Consider the following 18,597-nt stretch of genomic DNA (forward strand, 5'->3'; position numbering starts at 1 on the left):
GAACCAGCAGGTGATGGAGAAGGTCATGATGCTTTCCAGGAAGGCATAGTAGAAAGTCATCATGATGGGTGTGCTGACTCCAAAGGAGTTGAGTTTCCTAAGGAGGTATAGCCGTTGGTGACACCTCCTGAGAATCTCCTCTGTGTTGGCAGAGAATTTCAGGAGGTTGTCAAAGATGGTTCCCAGGTATTTGTATTCCTCAACTACCTCCACTGGCTTCCCGTGGATGGTGGTGGCGACTGAAGCAGCCAGATCCATCTGCCTACTGGAGAAGGTCACCACCATCTCTTTGGTTTTGCTCACATTCAATTCAAGTTTGGAGCTGTCACACCACTCTACAAACTCCTGAAGAGTGGGCCCGTGGTGTTGTGAGGGGCCTGACAGCAGTGACAGGAGAACTGTGTCGTCAGCATATTTCACCAGGTGACAGTTGGGCTGTGTGGATCTGCAGTCATCGGTATAGAGGATGAAGAGCAGGGGGGAGAGCACACAGCCCTGGGGGGAGCCAGTGGAGGTGGAATGGAGGGAAGAAAGAGAGTTGTTCACCCGAACTTTCTGAGTCCTGTTGGTCAAATATTACTATATTATTACATATTATATTATATATAATTATATATAATATTACATATTACTATAACTAATGTGGTATGATTAAGTATGTGATTAATACATGAGAAAAGAGATTCCAACCTTTGGGATGATTTCTTCCAGCAATACTCTGGCTACTGCACCTGTATCTCCTTACTACAATGAAAAACCTCTAACCATTTGTAAAACATATCAACCAACATCAATCCACATTTTCCTTTCAGTTCAGTGAAGTTTACTTATAGGTCATCAAAACCATAACCGCTCTGTAAGCAGGTTCACTTATTCAACCTGAACTAAACTAAGAGTAAATTTTGGCTTTTAGGGAGAGGTGAAAGAGCCCACTGTAAAATAAAGGGGAGTGGTTGATTCACAGCAGAAAAATAAGAACAAATGAGATCTTCAAAGTTAAAGGAATGCAAGCTGATAAATGATTCGACCCTGTGGCCTGAGACACTGATCAGTAAAACTGTGGGCCAGTAAGGAGGGTCAGATGTTTCTGAAGGTGGGTGTGATGTTCAAAAGGAACTGTATCCTTCTCTCCGATGTCTATTTTAAAACTTTTAAATATATCTACATCACTTCTAGTAGCACAACAATAAACTGTGGGGGGAAATCTGTAGTCTCAAAGAATCACCTGTTAGCACTTTAAACATTGTTGAGCTGGATGTTCATGTTGTTTGTGTTGAGCTTATTCCTTGGTCATTTGGTGATGACAGGATAAAGAGTCAGAGGGCTCTGTGTGAACCTGTGATGGCACAAGTGCTGAAATTGTACGTTTTTATTTTACTGTATAGGAGAAACAGGAAGTTGGTACATGCAAGAATGAAATGTCCCCAGTAACTAGAATAGAATAGCTCTTTAGTCACTGTACTGGGTGTGATGACCTTGTGTGCGTGTCTTTGGTTTATTCACGGTTTTTATTTCTTAAGCTCTTATTGATCATAGTTCTCGCTCCCTCAGGAAACACAGACAGACTACACACAGGCTAAGATAAAACACTGTGTCGTTCCTGTCTGTCTCGCGCTAGCAGCGCCTGTCCATCTTAAATTCATCATCATATTCTGTGTTATAATTTACTTTTTTGTGTTTGAAAAGTTTTGTGTTCTTGCCGCATATGTCGCAGACTGCATCTTGGCTGTTTACACGGCTCCACTTACGAATAACTAAATGAGCGAACACGCGTGAGCCGTGATCCATTTACACAGCCGTATTTTGCATATCATGACGACAGGGGGAAGAAGAAGTAGTTCCTACCAATTCTAATTACTTTCCATTTTGTTCCTGTTACTGATAAAATCCAAATTTGCCCAAATTACTAAAATATTGATATGTTAATATGAAAATCGATTCTTGAACATAAATATCTGCTATGGGAGGAGCAGTGGCGTGTCTAGAAAATTTTTGTTGGGGGGGCCAGGTAGGGGCACAGATTTGGAGAAGGGTGGCAGATGTAATTGGCAGATAATGTTAAAAAAAATTCTACCAACAGTTAACCATCATTCAATAACCCTGTAAACCTAATAACTGAATTTGCTTTTGACTCTTATTAGAATGAGGTTTTAACCACTACGGTGCAAAGTTTTTAGATACTGCGTTGATGAAGTACAAGAGATACAATCAGTGCTTTGTCAGTGTTTACTCAGCATTCAAGGACAGCAATATTTGCATAGTATTTTTACTGACATATAGTGCACATATGTTTTGGGCAAAAACATTTTTGAATATTAAAATACAAACATTTTTAACATACAATTGCCAAATTAGCCAATGCAAAACTTTATCTGCCAATTAAAAAAAGAAGATAATCTTCTTACAAACTGGTGTTTGATTTTGAAATAGGAAAAAAGTGGGGAAACAAATGAAAAGACTAACATTTGAATGAAACCTGAAAGCAAGTAAATACTTTCTATGCTGCCTTATGGTAAACTTTGGTAATATTGATGTATAAAGAACAACACTGGCTGATGATGAAATACAGTCAGCTGGCATGGTGACACTGCCAGTATTAACCTGCAGGGCTGGACTGGGACAAAAAATTGGGCATTTTGACCAGAGACCGGCCCACCAGGTATTAAAGCCATAAAGCCTTTGAATGAAAACAAACGCTGTTGTGACAGTGATGTACACTGTCTTGTTGGTATATGTATGATTTCTATCAATTTTACGTCAGATAAAAACTTTGTTCGCAAGATTCAGATAATTATTTAATAAAAACTAGATATTTTAAATGAGAATAAGTAAGAAAAGTATTTCTTTGTGCCCCCCTTTCCTTGTTAATGCCCTACCTGGCCCCCTGGCATAACTTTGCTAGATCCGCCCCTGCACAGTTACCAGCTGTCAGCTACATAGAAAAGGATCCTGGTGTTATTTGTCTCTCAGAAACAGTTCATACCTTCCCTTCAACTCATCCATGTCACCTAAAAGGTAAACCTGTTTCTCCATCACCTGTTCAGCTCTGATGATTCAGTAAGGACATCTCCTGGTTTCATCTTCATGTTTCCCTCTCACCACATTTCCAAACTGATATCATGACCAGCAGCTTTTACAGCTGTGTCTCCAGCAAACATCAGCTGATACTAGAAATTAATATTAAATAAATTCTAACAACAGCTGATCAAGCTTAAACGTGCTGCTGCTGTTTAGCGCGACATCTGCTGGTTTCCTCTTTCTGGTGCAAAGTGGGCGATAAATAAACAAGAGAGAAAAGCCGATCAGCTGATCATTGATCAGTTTCATGATTGAAGTAGCAACAGGAGGGGGAGGGGAGAGAATGAGAGAAGAAGAGACAGCTGTGCAGGGTAAAGACACAGAATAACTCCAGCTTTGTGTCTTTTTCATTCTAGCTTAAGTTCGGGACAAACTGCGTCTCTTCTCAGCTCAATACGAAACGCGTAATATTGTCTCTGAATGAGGGACCATTCCATTTTTTAAGGAGCCGTTGGCAACTCTACAAACTAACCTTATGAATAAAATAAAGTTCACCATCAGTAACATCACAGCACCCACCCAGCTGTATATAAATTCCGTCATGCTAGCTAGTACGCAGTACGAGTTATTGTAACTGACTGTAAAAAGTCAGCACAACGAAAATAAACTCCACCTAAACTTGGTTTATATCTGACCCAGATAGACTGCAGGTCATAACTTCTTACCTGAAGTTCAGTTCACCTGACGCTCGGACCGGCAGCCGCCTCGGGTCTCTCCTCCTCCTGCCTACCCTTCCCTCATCCACCTGCTAGCCGCCGTGGAAGCTCCGCCATGCTCGATGGCCAGTCCAGCTATGTTAAACTGTTAATCTTTCGCCAAAAACCTGTTTTCTGTGATGCTGTCTTTCATGCTTGGCTCTCCTACCTTTGCTAACATGATGCTCATAGCGCAGAAGCCGATGCTGCATTCACTTACACTCAGATATCTGAGCTTCACTGTGAAAACATAATCGTACATTTGATATTTCATTGGATTTTATTGTTTTGGCTTCGGGGTGGCACCTGGGGTGGCCAGTCTGGTTGGGGGGGTGGCCTGTGCCCCCCAGGCCACCCCGCTGGACACGCCACAGGGGAGGAGTCGATACTTCAGTGTATTTCACGAAACTGGTCAAGCACCTGCTGTTGGGATTCTGGAGGACTGCAGGAGAGCAGGTTTGAAGCAATGACTGTGGCTTTAAAGTTTATGACCTATACTGCAACCAGATAGCAGGGGGCGGTAGAAACGGTTTGAAGAGGTTCAAAACCGCGCCCCGTGTGCCCGCACTGGGCAAATACCTGGGCCTAGGGACACAACCGTTGCGGCATTTAATCATAAGGCTGAAAAATGATTAGTCATCCCTCCGCCCCAAACACAAACATACACACGCTTCCGCCCCTGGCTTGTTATAGTAGGCTACAATCTGAGCAGGTGAAGTTCCAGAAAAAAAACTCGCTCCTGTCCGGCAGGTGAGTGTAACTACAAGCTAACAAGCTTGTATGAGCTGGATACAACCTCTAAAAAGCCGAGGAATAGACGGCTAGTGTTTCTACACAGAGTGAGAACGGGCTTTTTCTTTACCGTGGTATGCTTTTTTTCTGTAAACGTCATTCTCGAGTCGCATTTAAACATTACCGAAAGGGCTTTTCATGGCAGGTAATGCAGTGCGGTGCGCCTTTATTTCCTAGAATATGACGCACTATGTGTGGTTAAAGTTGTTCACTAAATAGAAAAGAAGGGACTGTTGGTCACGTGATCACCAGACCAGACTGCAAATCGGCTTCAATGAACGGACATCGTTTCAGGAAGTGATCACACAACAGAGCCGGGAGCGAAGAGAGACGGTGTAGGCCTAACAAGGTCTGAAGAAGTATCAGCGAAATACAGCGAAAGTTACGGGACCGAGCCGACAGCAGGAACTGATGATCAGCTGACCGATCAGCTGATCACTGCCGTCAGACTCTGTGAGCTTTTCGCAGTGGCGCCAGATAAGCTGAGATCCTCCAGTTCGCCCAATCTAGTGTTTAGAAATCGGGGAATGAAATAGGGGCTATTTTGTCATATCTTGGTATTTTACAGTATTTTATTTCAGAATAGTCGCCTACAGTAGAGTTGCGGTTTTGTCTTCAGGATGAAATAATTAATAATCTATTAAAAACATTTATTTACTTTGAGACTTCTAAGTCATTTGAGACACGACAGTCTATAAATACAGATTTTTTTTAGAAAGGAGAGGTGAACTGAAACTTTCAAGAGTAAGGAAGTGCTTTAATAGATAAAGATGGAGAGTTAAAATCTGAGTAATAGATATAAAATGAAAATTATTCACAAAAGTTATCACAAGTAGTGAACCAACAAATAAAAAAGGCATGCCACGGGAAAAATAAAGATTTTCTTATTATTATTATCCTCTTTTTAGTGAATGCTGAGGTATGTTATGTATTGTTTTGTATCATTGTTTTGTATGTTTATGTATATGTTATATACGTTGTAGTGACTACTGAAATCTTCCCCAGAACGATGAATGTGAGGAGAGTGCAAAAGACAGTTCTGAGTGTGGAACAGGAAGAGGGGCTCGGCGCTCGGGTCCGCAGGAGCATTGGGAGAAAGGAGGTATGTTCTTCAGCTGTCATGCTGCTTGCTGAAAATGCACTCAACAGCACTCCTCAAACATATGCTGCATATTTTATTTCCAGCTGAGGAACCTGGATCCTTTTTTGATGCTGGATGAGTTTAGAGTGAGCAAGCCAGCGGGATTTCCAGACCATCCTCACAGAGGATTTGAGACGGTGAGGCTGTGACCAAAGATTTACAAGTTCCAGATTCTCAAGTTTGGGAATTTGCTGCTCTTCCTTCCTGCTTTTGGTCTTTCTGTTGGGGGTAAAAAAGCAATCAGTTTTTCTATTTTTCCTTTTCTTCTTTAGAAAATTATGAGAATTCTTTCAGTGTTTTACAACACTTAATAGACAAAAAAAAGAAAAGATTTCAAATTTACATTTTTAAAATCAAAATCTGCAACACTGCAACAGGTTGCAAAGCAGCGTATGAAAGTACGACGTGAAAGTACTGCAGTTGTGAGCCTTTCAACAAAACGTGGTCACACTAGTACATCACCAGCAGGTGAAATTCCTCCTTTCGTCACTAGATGGTGACATCAGGACAAGGCCCAGGAGATAAATGTACCACATTCATTTATACAAACGTTATTTCAGGTTGATTGACCTTTTTAAAACATAGATGAAGTCCAAAGTAGAAGAAACACTAATATTTCATGCCACTGACTGTAAACGTTGCATAAACTCACCTTTTACCCAGAATGCTTTGCAAGGAAACGTGCAAAGAATCAAATGAAAAAAAAAACATCCCCTATTTTGAAATGAACAAATGCCCCAGCTATTAGTGGAGCAGCTTTACTTTTGTGGGAGAGGTTATTTTATACATATTATGAGCACTTTAAAATAATGCCAAATATCTGTGCATATTTTTTTTATTGAATTTTTGATCCAATTAAAGCAAATTATTTTTAAAACGGTGATGTTGTCTTCAACTTTTACATTTTACTTATTAATCAGTTTATGAATCACACAAATTAAATATGAAGTAGCCACAGCTCTTTCTAGAATGGACATCACAATTTACACAAAACATTAGCAAAGCTGCTACCACAGCTATGAATCAATGAAGTGTGGCAGGCTCGACTTGTGTCTTCGTAGTCTTGAAAACCCAGACGTTGTCCTTAGATTGCCGGACTTCCCCCAACTTTGTTTGACTTGGCAGATGCGACTTAAATCTCCTGGTGTGGGTGGACAGGACTAGGCTTCACTCCCAGCATGCCTTTCAGCAGGTGTGTTTGTACACACTCACATGACTTTTGAAATCACACAGCTGTGGAGACAGATCGCATGCAGTTCACTGCGGGAGCCCAAGCGTTCCTCTCTTACACAGATGTTCACCTTTGACCTTCTGGCCTTACTGTCAGTACTTCTCTTCCTGTCTACTCTGACCACTCTGAAAAAAAAAATCCATATTTTTAAAAGTTCCTGCTTAAAAATAAATGCAACCATGCCTTTTTGTGTTAATGAAGCAAATAAATCAATGGTAGAGTTAATGAAAAAATATTTATGTTTTATAAAGGATTTTGCCAAAACCTGTTGAGTAAAGGTGCCATTAAAGGGAAAAAGTTTAATCATGCCTTTTTTTAATTTTAACTGTGACTAAATACTGATAATGGCTGATTATGCTGTTTATGTGTCTTTCAGGTAACATATCTTTTAGAGGGGATCATAGCTCATGAAGACTTTTGCGGCCATTCAGGACGACTGAAATCTGGAGATCTGCAAGTATGGCTTTCTACAAGGGGACCTCTAATGATTTTTCCTATGTATACAGTATACATAGGAAGAACATACAGTTTTTCCTATGTATACAGTTAAAATGGCGGATGCTCATATTGAAAAAGGTCAAAGTTTCAAATAAGGAGTTCTGCACTGGCAGGAGTATTCCCTCTGAGCTAAAACCTTAGACCTTGTTCAACAAATCATACACTGTACATAAAAGATGGAAAGAGCCAACATGATGTCACCCTTTAATTTGTATGCCCTTTAATTTGTAACTCTGAGTTCATAAGTTACCAGCTAAGCTTGGCTAGCAAGGTGCCTCCATATATGACATACCAGCTAATTAGTGCAACAGTCAAAGAAAATACAAAAGTTCAGATGATTAAACTAAAATGTTCCAGCAATGCCAAACATGGTACATTTCAGCCATTTGAATTAGCAATGCGAAGTCTTAAGAGACAACTAAGACTTTAGCTGACTGCTTCAGCATCCACTAGGTAAGTTCAATATTTTGATCACAATTTAAACAAGAGTGCTAAAAAATCAACACTTTATAGTTGTCATAAAAAGGGAAATTAGTTTTAGAGACCAAAACTAAACTTGGATATAGCCCTTTATCAATCTGGAGATTTAATGGTCGTTTCTGGGATTCATTCACTCTTCAAGACAGCCTCAAGTGGTCATTCAGGTAGCTGTTCCCTTTTTTTTTTCATTTCCACAGTGGCTTAATTTTTCAGTCCCAGAGGCTGCCAGTTGGCACTGATATGTGGATTTTGAACCAAGCACAGCTGTTTCCCAGTGTATCCAGTGTTTGCGCTAAGCCGCTATTGACTACAGCCTCATATTTGGATTCAGTGAGGCTTCAACAGTAGAACAAGACTTAAGTTTATGAGAGCATATGAATCCCCACAAAACTCATTACATATGCATTAAAATGTTGTGCACTCACACTAATTGGATATTGTGCCCTCTGGGATGTTTCCTCTGTTTTAAAGTAGTAAAGCAATATTCACACAAACACAGCCCACTGACTCAGCTTCAGTGTGCAGCAGAGGTTCAGTCAGTTCAGCTGGATTTGTTCTAACCCACCCCGTGCACCCTCAGTTGACTCTTGTGGGAGCTGCAGATGCTCAAACAAACGCCTGCCTGTCCTAACGGAAAAGCTAGATGATGTAGATGAAAGCAGGGTTTCATTAGAGGAAGCGGTGAAAGAAGCGATCAGCAAAGAAAATGTTTGAGAATGTTCTCAGGTTAAGTTGAGATATGATGGAGCGGCTGCAGTCGTAATGATTTTAGATGGTGACTCATTTTTTAAATCCAAACCAGAAGCATTGTTCTAAGTTACAGATATTTCATGCCTATTTAATGATAACAGATATTTCGAAATTATTTTCAAATTTTATTCTCTGGGATTTCCTAAGGGTTTGTACTAATTTTCTGCTACATTTATACATCTTTAATTTTCCAGTTTACATCAAGTAACTGATAAATAAATACCTGCATGATGAACACTCTCAGATAAATGATAAGTGGGCAGATATAGTTACACAAGGTTGGGAGCTGAAATTTCCAGCCGGTCTAAAGGAGATGAGGAGATACTCCCAATCTAAATTTGCAATTTTTGTCAAAGACTATCAGTGGTTCTCGTTGCTTCTAGGCTGTGCTGTGTGTGTGTGTTTTTTTTGTTTAGGTGGCTGTCAAACAGTATTACAGGACACCCGCCTAGAAGAACCCAATAAATATAGTTGCTCTTAGTTGCACTTAGTTTAAGTTATATTTCATTATTTGTATACATACACACTCAGTGAGAGTGTTTGCTTGCCTGCCTTCTATCTCTTCTATCTAAAAAACACACATTGGCATAATGGTGACACCAGACCAAAAATGAGGGGAACACCAAGGTTACAACACATCCCCTCAGGGAGATTTATGTCTGTACAAAATTTCAACATCCACTGGCAGCTTTTCAAAGCTGTTTCTTCCAAAGTGATGAACCAGTCGCTGATAGCCACCATCCACAAGTGTTAGGCCCTACACCAAACCATTGCAATGCAAATAGTATCTAGCTCACCTCTAATCCAAACACAAAATTCAAGCAGACAATAAACTGTATTTTTTTTTCATTAGTCCTATCATACACATTCTTGCACATCATTTATGACTGTGTCTTTTGTACATGTGAATTATGTCTCCTTGTCCACCAGTGGATGACTGCAGGACGGGGGGTGGTCCATGCTGAGATGCCCATGTCAGAGGAGCCGGTAGTGGGCTTACAGTTGTGGGTTAACCTGTCAAGGCAAGAAAAGATGGTGGAGCCTGCGTACCAGGAGCTTAAAGGGTCAGATATCCCCAAACCCAGCCAGGGAGGAGTTGCGGTCACTGTGATATCTGGAGAAGCTTTAGGAGCAAAGGTGTGTGCATGTGTGTTTATTTTTATAATTCATCTACAGGGATCTGATATCACTAAAACCTTTCTCCTATCAAGTCCATAAGAATAGCACTCTAAAACTGGGCATGATGTTTAGTTTCCTGTTAGCTGCTGATCTCATGATGATTGCTCATTTGCTGGATGCTTGAGGCAAAAAGGAAAAACCTACAAACAGTGTGTGGGTGTGGATGTTCATCTACAATAGGGGAAGGAGCCTGTTAACTGCACTGTTTGACCAGAGTGAGTGTAAGCAGTGTCTGAAAGGTGGAAACTACAAATAAGAAGCAGATTGTTCGGCGTTGTGAGGGTTGAGTTTTTAGTTAGTTGTGGTTTGCCTTTGTGGTTGTTTTAATACTTTTGTGAACATTTGATGTGGAGGTTGTTTAAGGAAGTGGGCACTATTGACAAATTTTAGGCTAAATGTAAGACTGAAAGTGAAGGAAACTGATGCAACTAGTGGTTTTTAAGTATGTGTTTGTGTTCATCTATGTATGTGGACTTTATTATAATGACAATCAGAATGTTTTATTAATACCAGAAGACATTATGTTGTCACAATTGCTTCACGACAGTAAGAACAGTAACTAAATAAACTAAATTAAATAATAGAATATATTACACACTTGTACATTGAGGAATTGTATAGTGAGGAATGATCCAGTTTGCTGCTTGTGATATACTTTCAGAAGAATATCAAGTTCAATGGCCTTTGTAAAGATACAAATACGCGTGTGTGTGTGTAATGAACAAGGTTACTGCCGGTAACATTAAATCCTCTGATGTGCGCTGTACAATTATACCACCCTGTAAAAAGAACAGTTCAAAGAAATCATTAAAAGCCTCAAATGACACCGACGCCTGACCCCAACATTACATTTTTTGGATAAGCTCATCACTTTGGTCTTCTGCCAGTCGTATCCATTTTTTAAACCGGCAAGTTAGTTTAAATTTAATTGTGCCCAGTTTTATTCCCACACTTTGTAAATGTTTTCACAAGACACTTTTAAGTGCTGTTTACAGTAAAGCGCTCTTGGGACAGCAAACATGTCACAATACACATCTGGTAACAAAAATAAAGAGACCAAAGTGGAAAAAATGTAGCCTATGACTACATTTTTTCCACAAAGTACTACATGAATGTGATGACATTCACATTTGAAACACATTTATTTTAATGCATTTATGTGGAAGCACTAATCATGTGTCTGAACTATAGACTAACATAATTATTACAGTGGAATTGTTTTTCTGGTTAACTGACCAGTATTTGCTTGCTTTTGGCAATATTCTTGGTCTCTACTAACGTCTGAGGGAAATGCGTGAATCTTATATCGTCACATGCTTCACCAGCTATTTGTTAAAAACGTCTGCTTGCTGTTTGATGTTGAGCAGATGTAGTGGTCTTTTCTGTTGAAAACAACTGCCTGTTACAGATAACAACAATGGAGAAAGAGAATATGCAGCAGTTAGCTATGCAGCTGATAAACTGCAGTACAAAACTCATAAAAACTGTGAAATCCAAAACTGTGTTTTCAGTCATGTGCTGTAAGAAATTATATTTGCGAGTATTGCATCGGTACGTGTTACATAGGTGTCTGGTGGAGTGCGATGTGGAGTAAGCTATGGTAAATTAAGACTAGTAGTCTTAATAACTGTTTAACAATTACTCAAATATACTCAAATATTTTATATCTTCAAACAGAAGAATAACTGTGTAACTCTCCTTGTTGCTGTCTTACTCTTGTTTTCTTTTTCTGTTTCCTTTTGTTTTTGTTCAGTCCAAGATCTACACGAGAACTCCGACGTTATACCTGGACTTCAAATTGCAGGCAGGGGCCACGCATGTGCAGCCTGTCCCTCAAGGTAGGAAAAATTTAGAAACTAGTTTCTCTAACATGAGTTGATAATAATAAAATTCTTAATCATGTCTTTGATGATGCTTACATAAACATCTTGTGGTCACTTTGGGACTGACGCCGTCTGGTACTGAACTATTGGTTCTCAAGTGTTGTTGCCAGGAGAGGACTCTGTTCTCCACAGGCTGTGTTGAATATTGGCATATTTGTAAAAGAGACAGAACAATGACTAATGCTTCTGGATATAAAAAGTGTTTCAACTTACTTTTTTTAAAGCAACAGAAAAACAAACTCAAAACAAATGTTTGGCTTTTAAAATGAGACTTTTTAGAATAAAAATTAGGTTGAATCCATGATTATTAAAGCCTCTTGTTTCTATCCATGTTGGATTGCATAAGAAAGGATAATGTTACTGGTGACTGTGACTGCGAAATATAAATTATTCTCTTAGTTAGTTACTTTGAGACTTGGTATTCTGGAATCTTCAAATTTTCATATGTTCCCTTTTCCAATAAATAAATAAATAAAAATCCTATGAGCTTCCTCCGAAGGGTGGCTGGCCTCTCCCTTAGAGATAGGGTGAGAAGTTCGGCCATCCGGGAGGGGCTCAGAGTAGAGCCGCTGCTCCTCCACATCGAAAGGAGCCAGTTGAGGTGGTTCGGGCATCTGACAAGGATGCCCCCTGGGCGCCTCCTGGGTGAGGTGTTCCGGGCATGTCCCACTGGGAGGAGGCCCCGGGGCAGACCCAGGACGCGCTGGAGAGATTATATCTCTCGGCTGGCCTGGGAACGCCTTGGTGTTCCCCCGGATGAGCTGGAGGAGGTGGCTGGGGAGAGGGAGGTCTGGGCTTCTCTGCTTAGGCTGCTGCCCCCGCGACCCGACCTCGGATAAAGCGGATGAGGATGGATGGATGGAAATCCTAGGTCACAGCACAAAATGTAAATAGCAAAATGCATCTGCAAATAATTCTAAGGCTTTATTTCATTAAAACATAAATGACCAGTGATGGGAATAACGGCGTTTCTTTTTTCAGTAACGAGTAATCTAACTACTTACTATTCCTATCGTTACAACGCCGTTACCGTTACTACCAAGAAAATGCGGTGCGGTCGCGTTTCTATTTTTCAACAAACAGACGGTTGAAGCTGTCTTCAGCTTACTGCACCTTATATCAGTTGCACGGAAGTAGCTGCCAATGTGTAACTAATCTGGGCGCTACAGCTTTAAGCAGCTGCGCGCGCTCCCGCGGGCGGCAATCACTTTCTTGCAGACGATCACTTTTTGGCACAACACCTTTGGCTAGGGGGCAAAAGAATCGCATGAGTGCTGCTGTTTGACTGAGGAAGAATAAAGTAGTCGTGGTAAGCCAATCACATGACGACTTCAAGATGACAAAGCAACAAGGTGATATATACCAGTTTTTAAATTGTGTTGATAGGCCACATAAGACCAGAGTCATGATAAACAATATATACGTGTTTTTTCCTGAATAGTTTCGTCACGTTTCCTGTCTAAGGATGGCGCTAGCAAGCGCTCTCTGCTTATGACCAAAAAAATTTTAAAAAACAAAAACAAAAAACAGCCCTTTCGTGTTGGCGGAAAAATGCACCATGTCGACCAATCAAAAAATTATATGGCAACATGACATTTGGTTGTTTAGGAAGAGGGGGAAGTTTTAGGCGTGATGGCGAGAGAGAGAGAGAGAGAGAGAGAGTTGAGATGTGAGAGATTTGTGACGTTTAGCGTGTGGAGTGTCTAATGTGTTGTCTTGTGTAGTTGGTGTGTAGTGTTGTGGATAGTTTTGTGTTGTGTGTCAGAATGAGGTGACTGCTGTCTCCAGGTAGAAAACAGTAGCGATACACCTGCTGCTGTCAGACCTGCAGGTACCAGGCTGTGATGTTCTCCTTTATAGTGGACAGAAGTTTTTGGAGTGGCACAAATAATTTGTGTGGCATCTTATTGAATGCAGAACACCTGATTTTTCTTTAAATAGTTTGAAATGGTTATTTTAAAAAAGGGGGTAAAAGGTAAATGGCTGCAAATAACTTTGTTGTTTGCAAAACTTATGATTTTAAAATTGACAATTTATATTTGCATTTAAAGTTATGAAATATGATTCATTAATGTTTGTGGTTTTTACAGTAAAAATATAACTTTTTCTACTCGGATTTTATGTTTTTTGTCTGATTTTAGATCAATTGTGTTAATACAGTATGTCAAAATGAAAACATAACTGTAAATTCAGACACGTGAGATTGTGCTGAAAACAATGATGCCAAACAAGGCAAAGTAAATAGTTTTTAAAGATGAAATGTAGAGGGAAAATCAAAAGTAGGTAAAAATGGCCAATTATACCCTGGACCCCCGAGGGTTAAACTTTTTTTTTTTTAAAGTAACGCAATAGTTACTTTTCAAGTAATTAATTACTTTTAGAATCTTGTAACTCAGTTACTAACTCAGTTACTTTTTTGAAGAAGTAACTAGTAACTATAATTAATTACTTTTTCAAAGTAACTTGCCCAACACTGTAAATGACCTGTCAAATGTTAAAACTGAGACGTTGTGAATTAAAATTTTTGATGTCAGTGTTGACAACCTTTTTTCTGATGCCTACAAATCTCCAAAAACAGAATAAATTCAGGTAGAGGTGAATTGTCTTTTAAAATGATTAACCTATTCTATTATTACACCTGTACTTAAGATATGATGTTTCTGCGCTTGACAGGTTGGACCACGTTCATCTACACACTATCAGGATCCACTCATGTTGGTAAGTTTCTTCTTTATTTGACTAATCATTACTTTCCTAATACCTATTTTATTGTTTCTTATTGTTTAACAGCTCAGATTTATGTAACGAGATTGGTTGTACATTCACCCATGCTCCACCTGAATTCTTCTGAAACTTGATCTGGTAATTTTTGTGTATGCTTGCTGGCAGGCAGACAGCCTTTTGGGGGTCGCTAATGCGTCGGGTAGTGCTCTGTTTGGATTTGTTCTCTCCCTGGTTTCCCTCCTTGCTCGTCCTGGGGCCTTATCAAAGTTACAAAAATGTGTGTGATCTCAGTCCAGCTGCATCTTCCTTTAAGCTTGATGGATATCGACTGTCACTCAGCTATGATCTCTTTAGACTAGATCACTGCAGATGATCCAGCATCTCTGGAAATATTATAGTGCACCTGTGTGTAAAATACCACCATCTCACTGTTTGACTTCTTATCAGTGAGCTTATGTTCATGTTATAACTGCAGCATGCTGCGTCAGTGTTCCTGTTTGGTCTGTGAACTATATCGGGAATTCCCCTCACATGCGAACAAACTCTCTCAGAGAATGAACTCATTTTCAGAGGCTTTGTTAGTTTGTTGAAACCTGTTGTTTTGTTTTAGAATTTCCCTTTTAATATCCTTCATTATGATTCAGTTGCTCCATTGTTACGCTGCAGGGTCTCTCAGACTGGGTGTAATTTCGAGCAGATGTTTGATGACACGAGAGGATGAAAATGACTGCTAAGATTAAAGAAGTTATTTGATTTTAAAGTCTCTAACTCTACAGGCAGTCCTCCCAAATCAGCACCAGCTGGCTTTGATGAATGAATCCAACACAAGTGGGATTGGCTGTGTTTCTCAGCATTTAGTGTTGGTGTTGCGAACAAACAGCTCAAATAGTTTGAAAGTGTAAATGGGTGAAACGTGGAGGTGGCAAATTTACTCCCAGTGGTTTTGATGCTAATGATGCTTATTTCGACTCACAAACTTAATCACTTATATTTGATAATTATATTTTGTGTTGCTCTTTACATGATTTATGACAAAGTACAACTCTATGAATGAAATGTGCACTCAGTTTCATTTGTCATAAGAAAAAATGGGATTAATGTGGCAAAATGGTGGGAAACTGTCACATTTAGAAAATCAATACAAATTAAGAATTTAACAAATGTTATTATTATAATTATTAATATGTCAAACTTAGAATATTTTGAGATAATTTAGGGCATCTTAAAAGAAGAATGACTCATTTTACTCAAAGCAAAATAATATATAAACTCATATCAGTATAAAAAGTGAGATCATCACGTTGAATTGTTCTGCAGCACGATAAAAGATACAAATATGAGGCCGTAACAGCTGAACTTGTGCTTTGCTTTTACTCGCTCACAAATATCACGCCTTGAATATTGGACTTCCCTTTCTTTTCAAGGCCCAGATGAGGAGCAGCAGCAGGTGGAACCTCATCACACTGTGGTGTTTGGGGATGGAGACTGTGTCAAATTTGAAAACAAGGTTGGAAAAATATCTTTCACCAGTAATATGCTATGGGAATTTCCCATCTCATGTCATCTAGTGGTGATTTTCCTGTCTTTGTGAGGTGTTTTTAGTGTGAACTGTCAAGATGCAAGATGCTGAAACCTAGATCTTCCCTCATGCTGAGTGATTGGTAGAAAGCTCTTAAAGATTTATGTAAAAGTGCTGTGTAAATGAGACTTGTAGTAAAAGTGCTATTTAAGCACCAGTCCATTTACCAAATGGTGAACATGTCTTCGGTCCCTGTCTCTAAGCTGGGAGCTACTGACTTTGAATTTTTCATGAAAAACTTTAGCTCGTCTGTAATTCCAACAAATATTACTTCACTTCCTCTTGTGTTTTTTTCCTTAGGGCTCCGAGGTTTCCCATTTTGTGCTGATTGCTGGACAACCAATCAACGAGCCTGTGGTACAACACGGTAAGTCACTGGTGTCATTTCCTCCACAAAGTCACTGACAGACAAAAAAAGATGCTTTGTGTTTTTAGGGTATAGTTGATGTTTATAACAGCTGTGATGTAACACTCATGTTGTGTCTGCTGTTCAGGTCCATTTGTCATGACCACAGAGGACGAGATCAGAGAAGCTTTCAGAGACTACCAGAATGGCAGAAATGGCTTTGAGAGGGCTCCAAACTGGAGATCCAAGATCAGGGATTCTGTTTGACCACCACATCCTGATACTCCTTTGCCCGTTAGAAAACATTTGTTTTTGAGAACTTGTTTTTATTTCTTAAGCTATGATTTATGTGTGATTAAATTAAACTTGTTACATGAAATGACCAGAGCAGGAAATATGCTTGTAAGAACTTTGTTGTGTTTTGGTACAAAGGTAATCAGGGTTTGAATTAAAGTAGAGGATCTGCATTTAACATGAAGTTAAGGTTACGGTAATGCAGTGGCCATGGTAAGAAGAGACACTGGCTATCAGTTTGAAACAGGAAATGGATAAACTACCCTGACTTCCTCACTAGACTGAGAGTGACTCTATAACACTGAACTTCTTATGTTATTATGGCCACTACAGGTCACTGTCAACAAAATGTTTCAAAGGGTTGCTGCTTGAACAAACAGCTGTTTCAGTCGGGGCAAAATCATTTTCATTTGTGTGAGAGTTACAGCACTGTGCAAAAGTCTCGAGCCATACCTCATTTCTTTATATTTTGCTTCCAAGGTCTGAACCAACAATTCTGACCAATACTGACCAATTAGGGACTTTGTTACTTGCAGCCTGTCACAAAAACACATCATTTATTCACATTTTTTTTTAGCTTAATCTCTGAAAAATGCCAAAGAAAGCATAGTATGACAGATATAAATAGTAATTCTGTACCAGCAAGGTGATTCCCAAAGAGGTATCAGCATGGTGTGCAGTGGGTCCTTAAAAAAAACAGAGGAAACTGGGCAAATGGAGGACAAAAGAACAAAGCTGAAAAAATGATCTACAGGAAATGAGTAGTATCAGAAAGTCATGTCCTTAAGAAATCGGAGAAAAACCTGACATGGGACCTTAGAGATGTATCTGACATTTCATTTGATCCATCTTTGGAAAGCTTTAAAAGACTAGATGACATGTGTAAATGCACTTCTCAGATGTACTCATGCTTTCTTTGTTTTTAAGTTTTTAAGGTTTGATCAATGACCACTATAAGAATCATCCATGTTATTTTACACACTGATTTGTCAGCGTTTCTGTCCAAATTTAACCACTATAAAAGTTTCTGTGCTAAATAAAATGTACCTAATTGCAAGCCTTCTGCTCCTACTTCTCTCCCCTTCTTGCTGTCTCTTCTCAGCCAGTGTCTGAGGTTCATTTTCCACAAACACTGAAAACACAGTTTAAATTCCCAGTTTGCTCTGCCTTCTCCTCTCTCTCAACATCACAAATTAAATGTTTTAGCATAATATAACATGATAATTTGGGGGAAGCTTAGCATGTGCTCTCGTCTTAGCACTGCTAGTATACGGGAATAATTTAACAAAAGTAAAGTGAGATTCTTTAAATATACTGGTGTGGGCCCAGTTAAAACCTAATAAACCACATAAAAGTTTTAAAGCATTCCATAGTCATACAAATAATTGATTTTATTTATATGTCCTCACAGCACACATGTTGCTAGTGGATTACATTCAAAGACAAATGGGCTTGGAGGGGTGTGTGGGTGTGGTGTCTGTGAGACAGGGGTGGTGCCAGCATCTTGTTTCTCCTTACATGTTATAGCGGTCTGGATTGCATTTAAAACACATGGTATTGCTCTTTGGCTGTGTGTGGTTTGGCAGCTTCAGAAGAAAGGACATCGGTAGGGGGATTTAACAGGCAGGGGACTTGATCACTTGACAGATGGACATTAAAAAAGGGAAAACGGGAACACGAGGAACATAAAAAGCTGCACTTTGAGGCTGCAGGACCAGCAGCAGTGAAAGAAAGACAGGCATTCAAGCCTCCTGGAACTCAAGAGGCATCGAAAAACCACAGCGGGAAGAAATGAAGATAGATAGTGGTGAATTTGCAATACAGATACTGTAACATAGCACTTATGAGGAACCTAGAAGTCTGAACACAGAGGCTTTTGTTTAGTTTATCCAGCCACAGGCCTTTAACTATATCAGGCCTTGAATCT

The 18,597-nt window shown here is 39.5% G+C and overlaps 1 protein-coding gene across 4 annotated transcripts; it reads left to right on the forward strand.

Moving 5' to 3' along the window:
• Window positions 1-4,310: 4,310 nt before the first annotated feature.
• On the forward strand, window positions 4,311-17,615 carry pir (pirin). Of its 4 annotated transcripts, none has more exons than XM_003445737.5 (10): window positions 4,311-4,523; window positions 5,571-5,667; window positions 5,751-5,843; window positions 7,314-7,394; window positions 9,596-9,802; window positions 11,598-11,682; window positions 14,401-14,445; window positions 15,876-15,958; window positions 16,331-16,397; window positions 16,525-17,615. In XM_003445737.5, exons 1-10 carry the CDS (start codon window positions 4,402-4,404, stop codon window positions 16,641-16,643), a joined length of 999 nt encoding a protein of 332 aa, XP_003445785.1. In that variant the 5' UTR covers window positions 4,311-4,401; the 3' UTR covers window positions 16,644-17,615. The 4 variants fall into 4 exon arrangements, with proteins under 4 accessions (XP_003445785.1, XP_005466872.1, XP_005466873.1 ...); XM_005466815.4 differs by having other exon boundaries at window positions 4,388-4,523; window positions 5,549-5,667; XM_005466816.4 differs by lacking the exon at window positions 4,311-4,523 and adding an exon at window positions 4,860-5,018.
• Window positions 17,616-18,597: the final 982 nt, after the last annotated feature.

This window comes from Oreochromis niloticus, linkage group LG1, assembly GCF_001858045.2.
Source record: "Oreochromis niloticus isolate F11D_XX linkage group LG1, O_niloticus_UMD_NMBU, whole genome shotgun sequence".
Classification (NCBI taxonomy): domain Eukaryota; kingdom Metazoa; phylum Chordata; class Actinopteri; order Cichliformes; family Cichlidae; genus Oreochromis; species Oreochromis niloticus.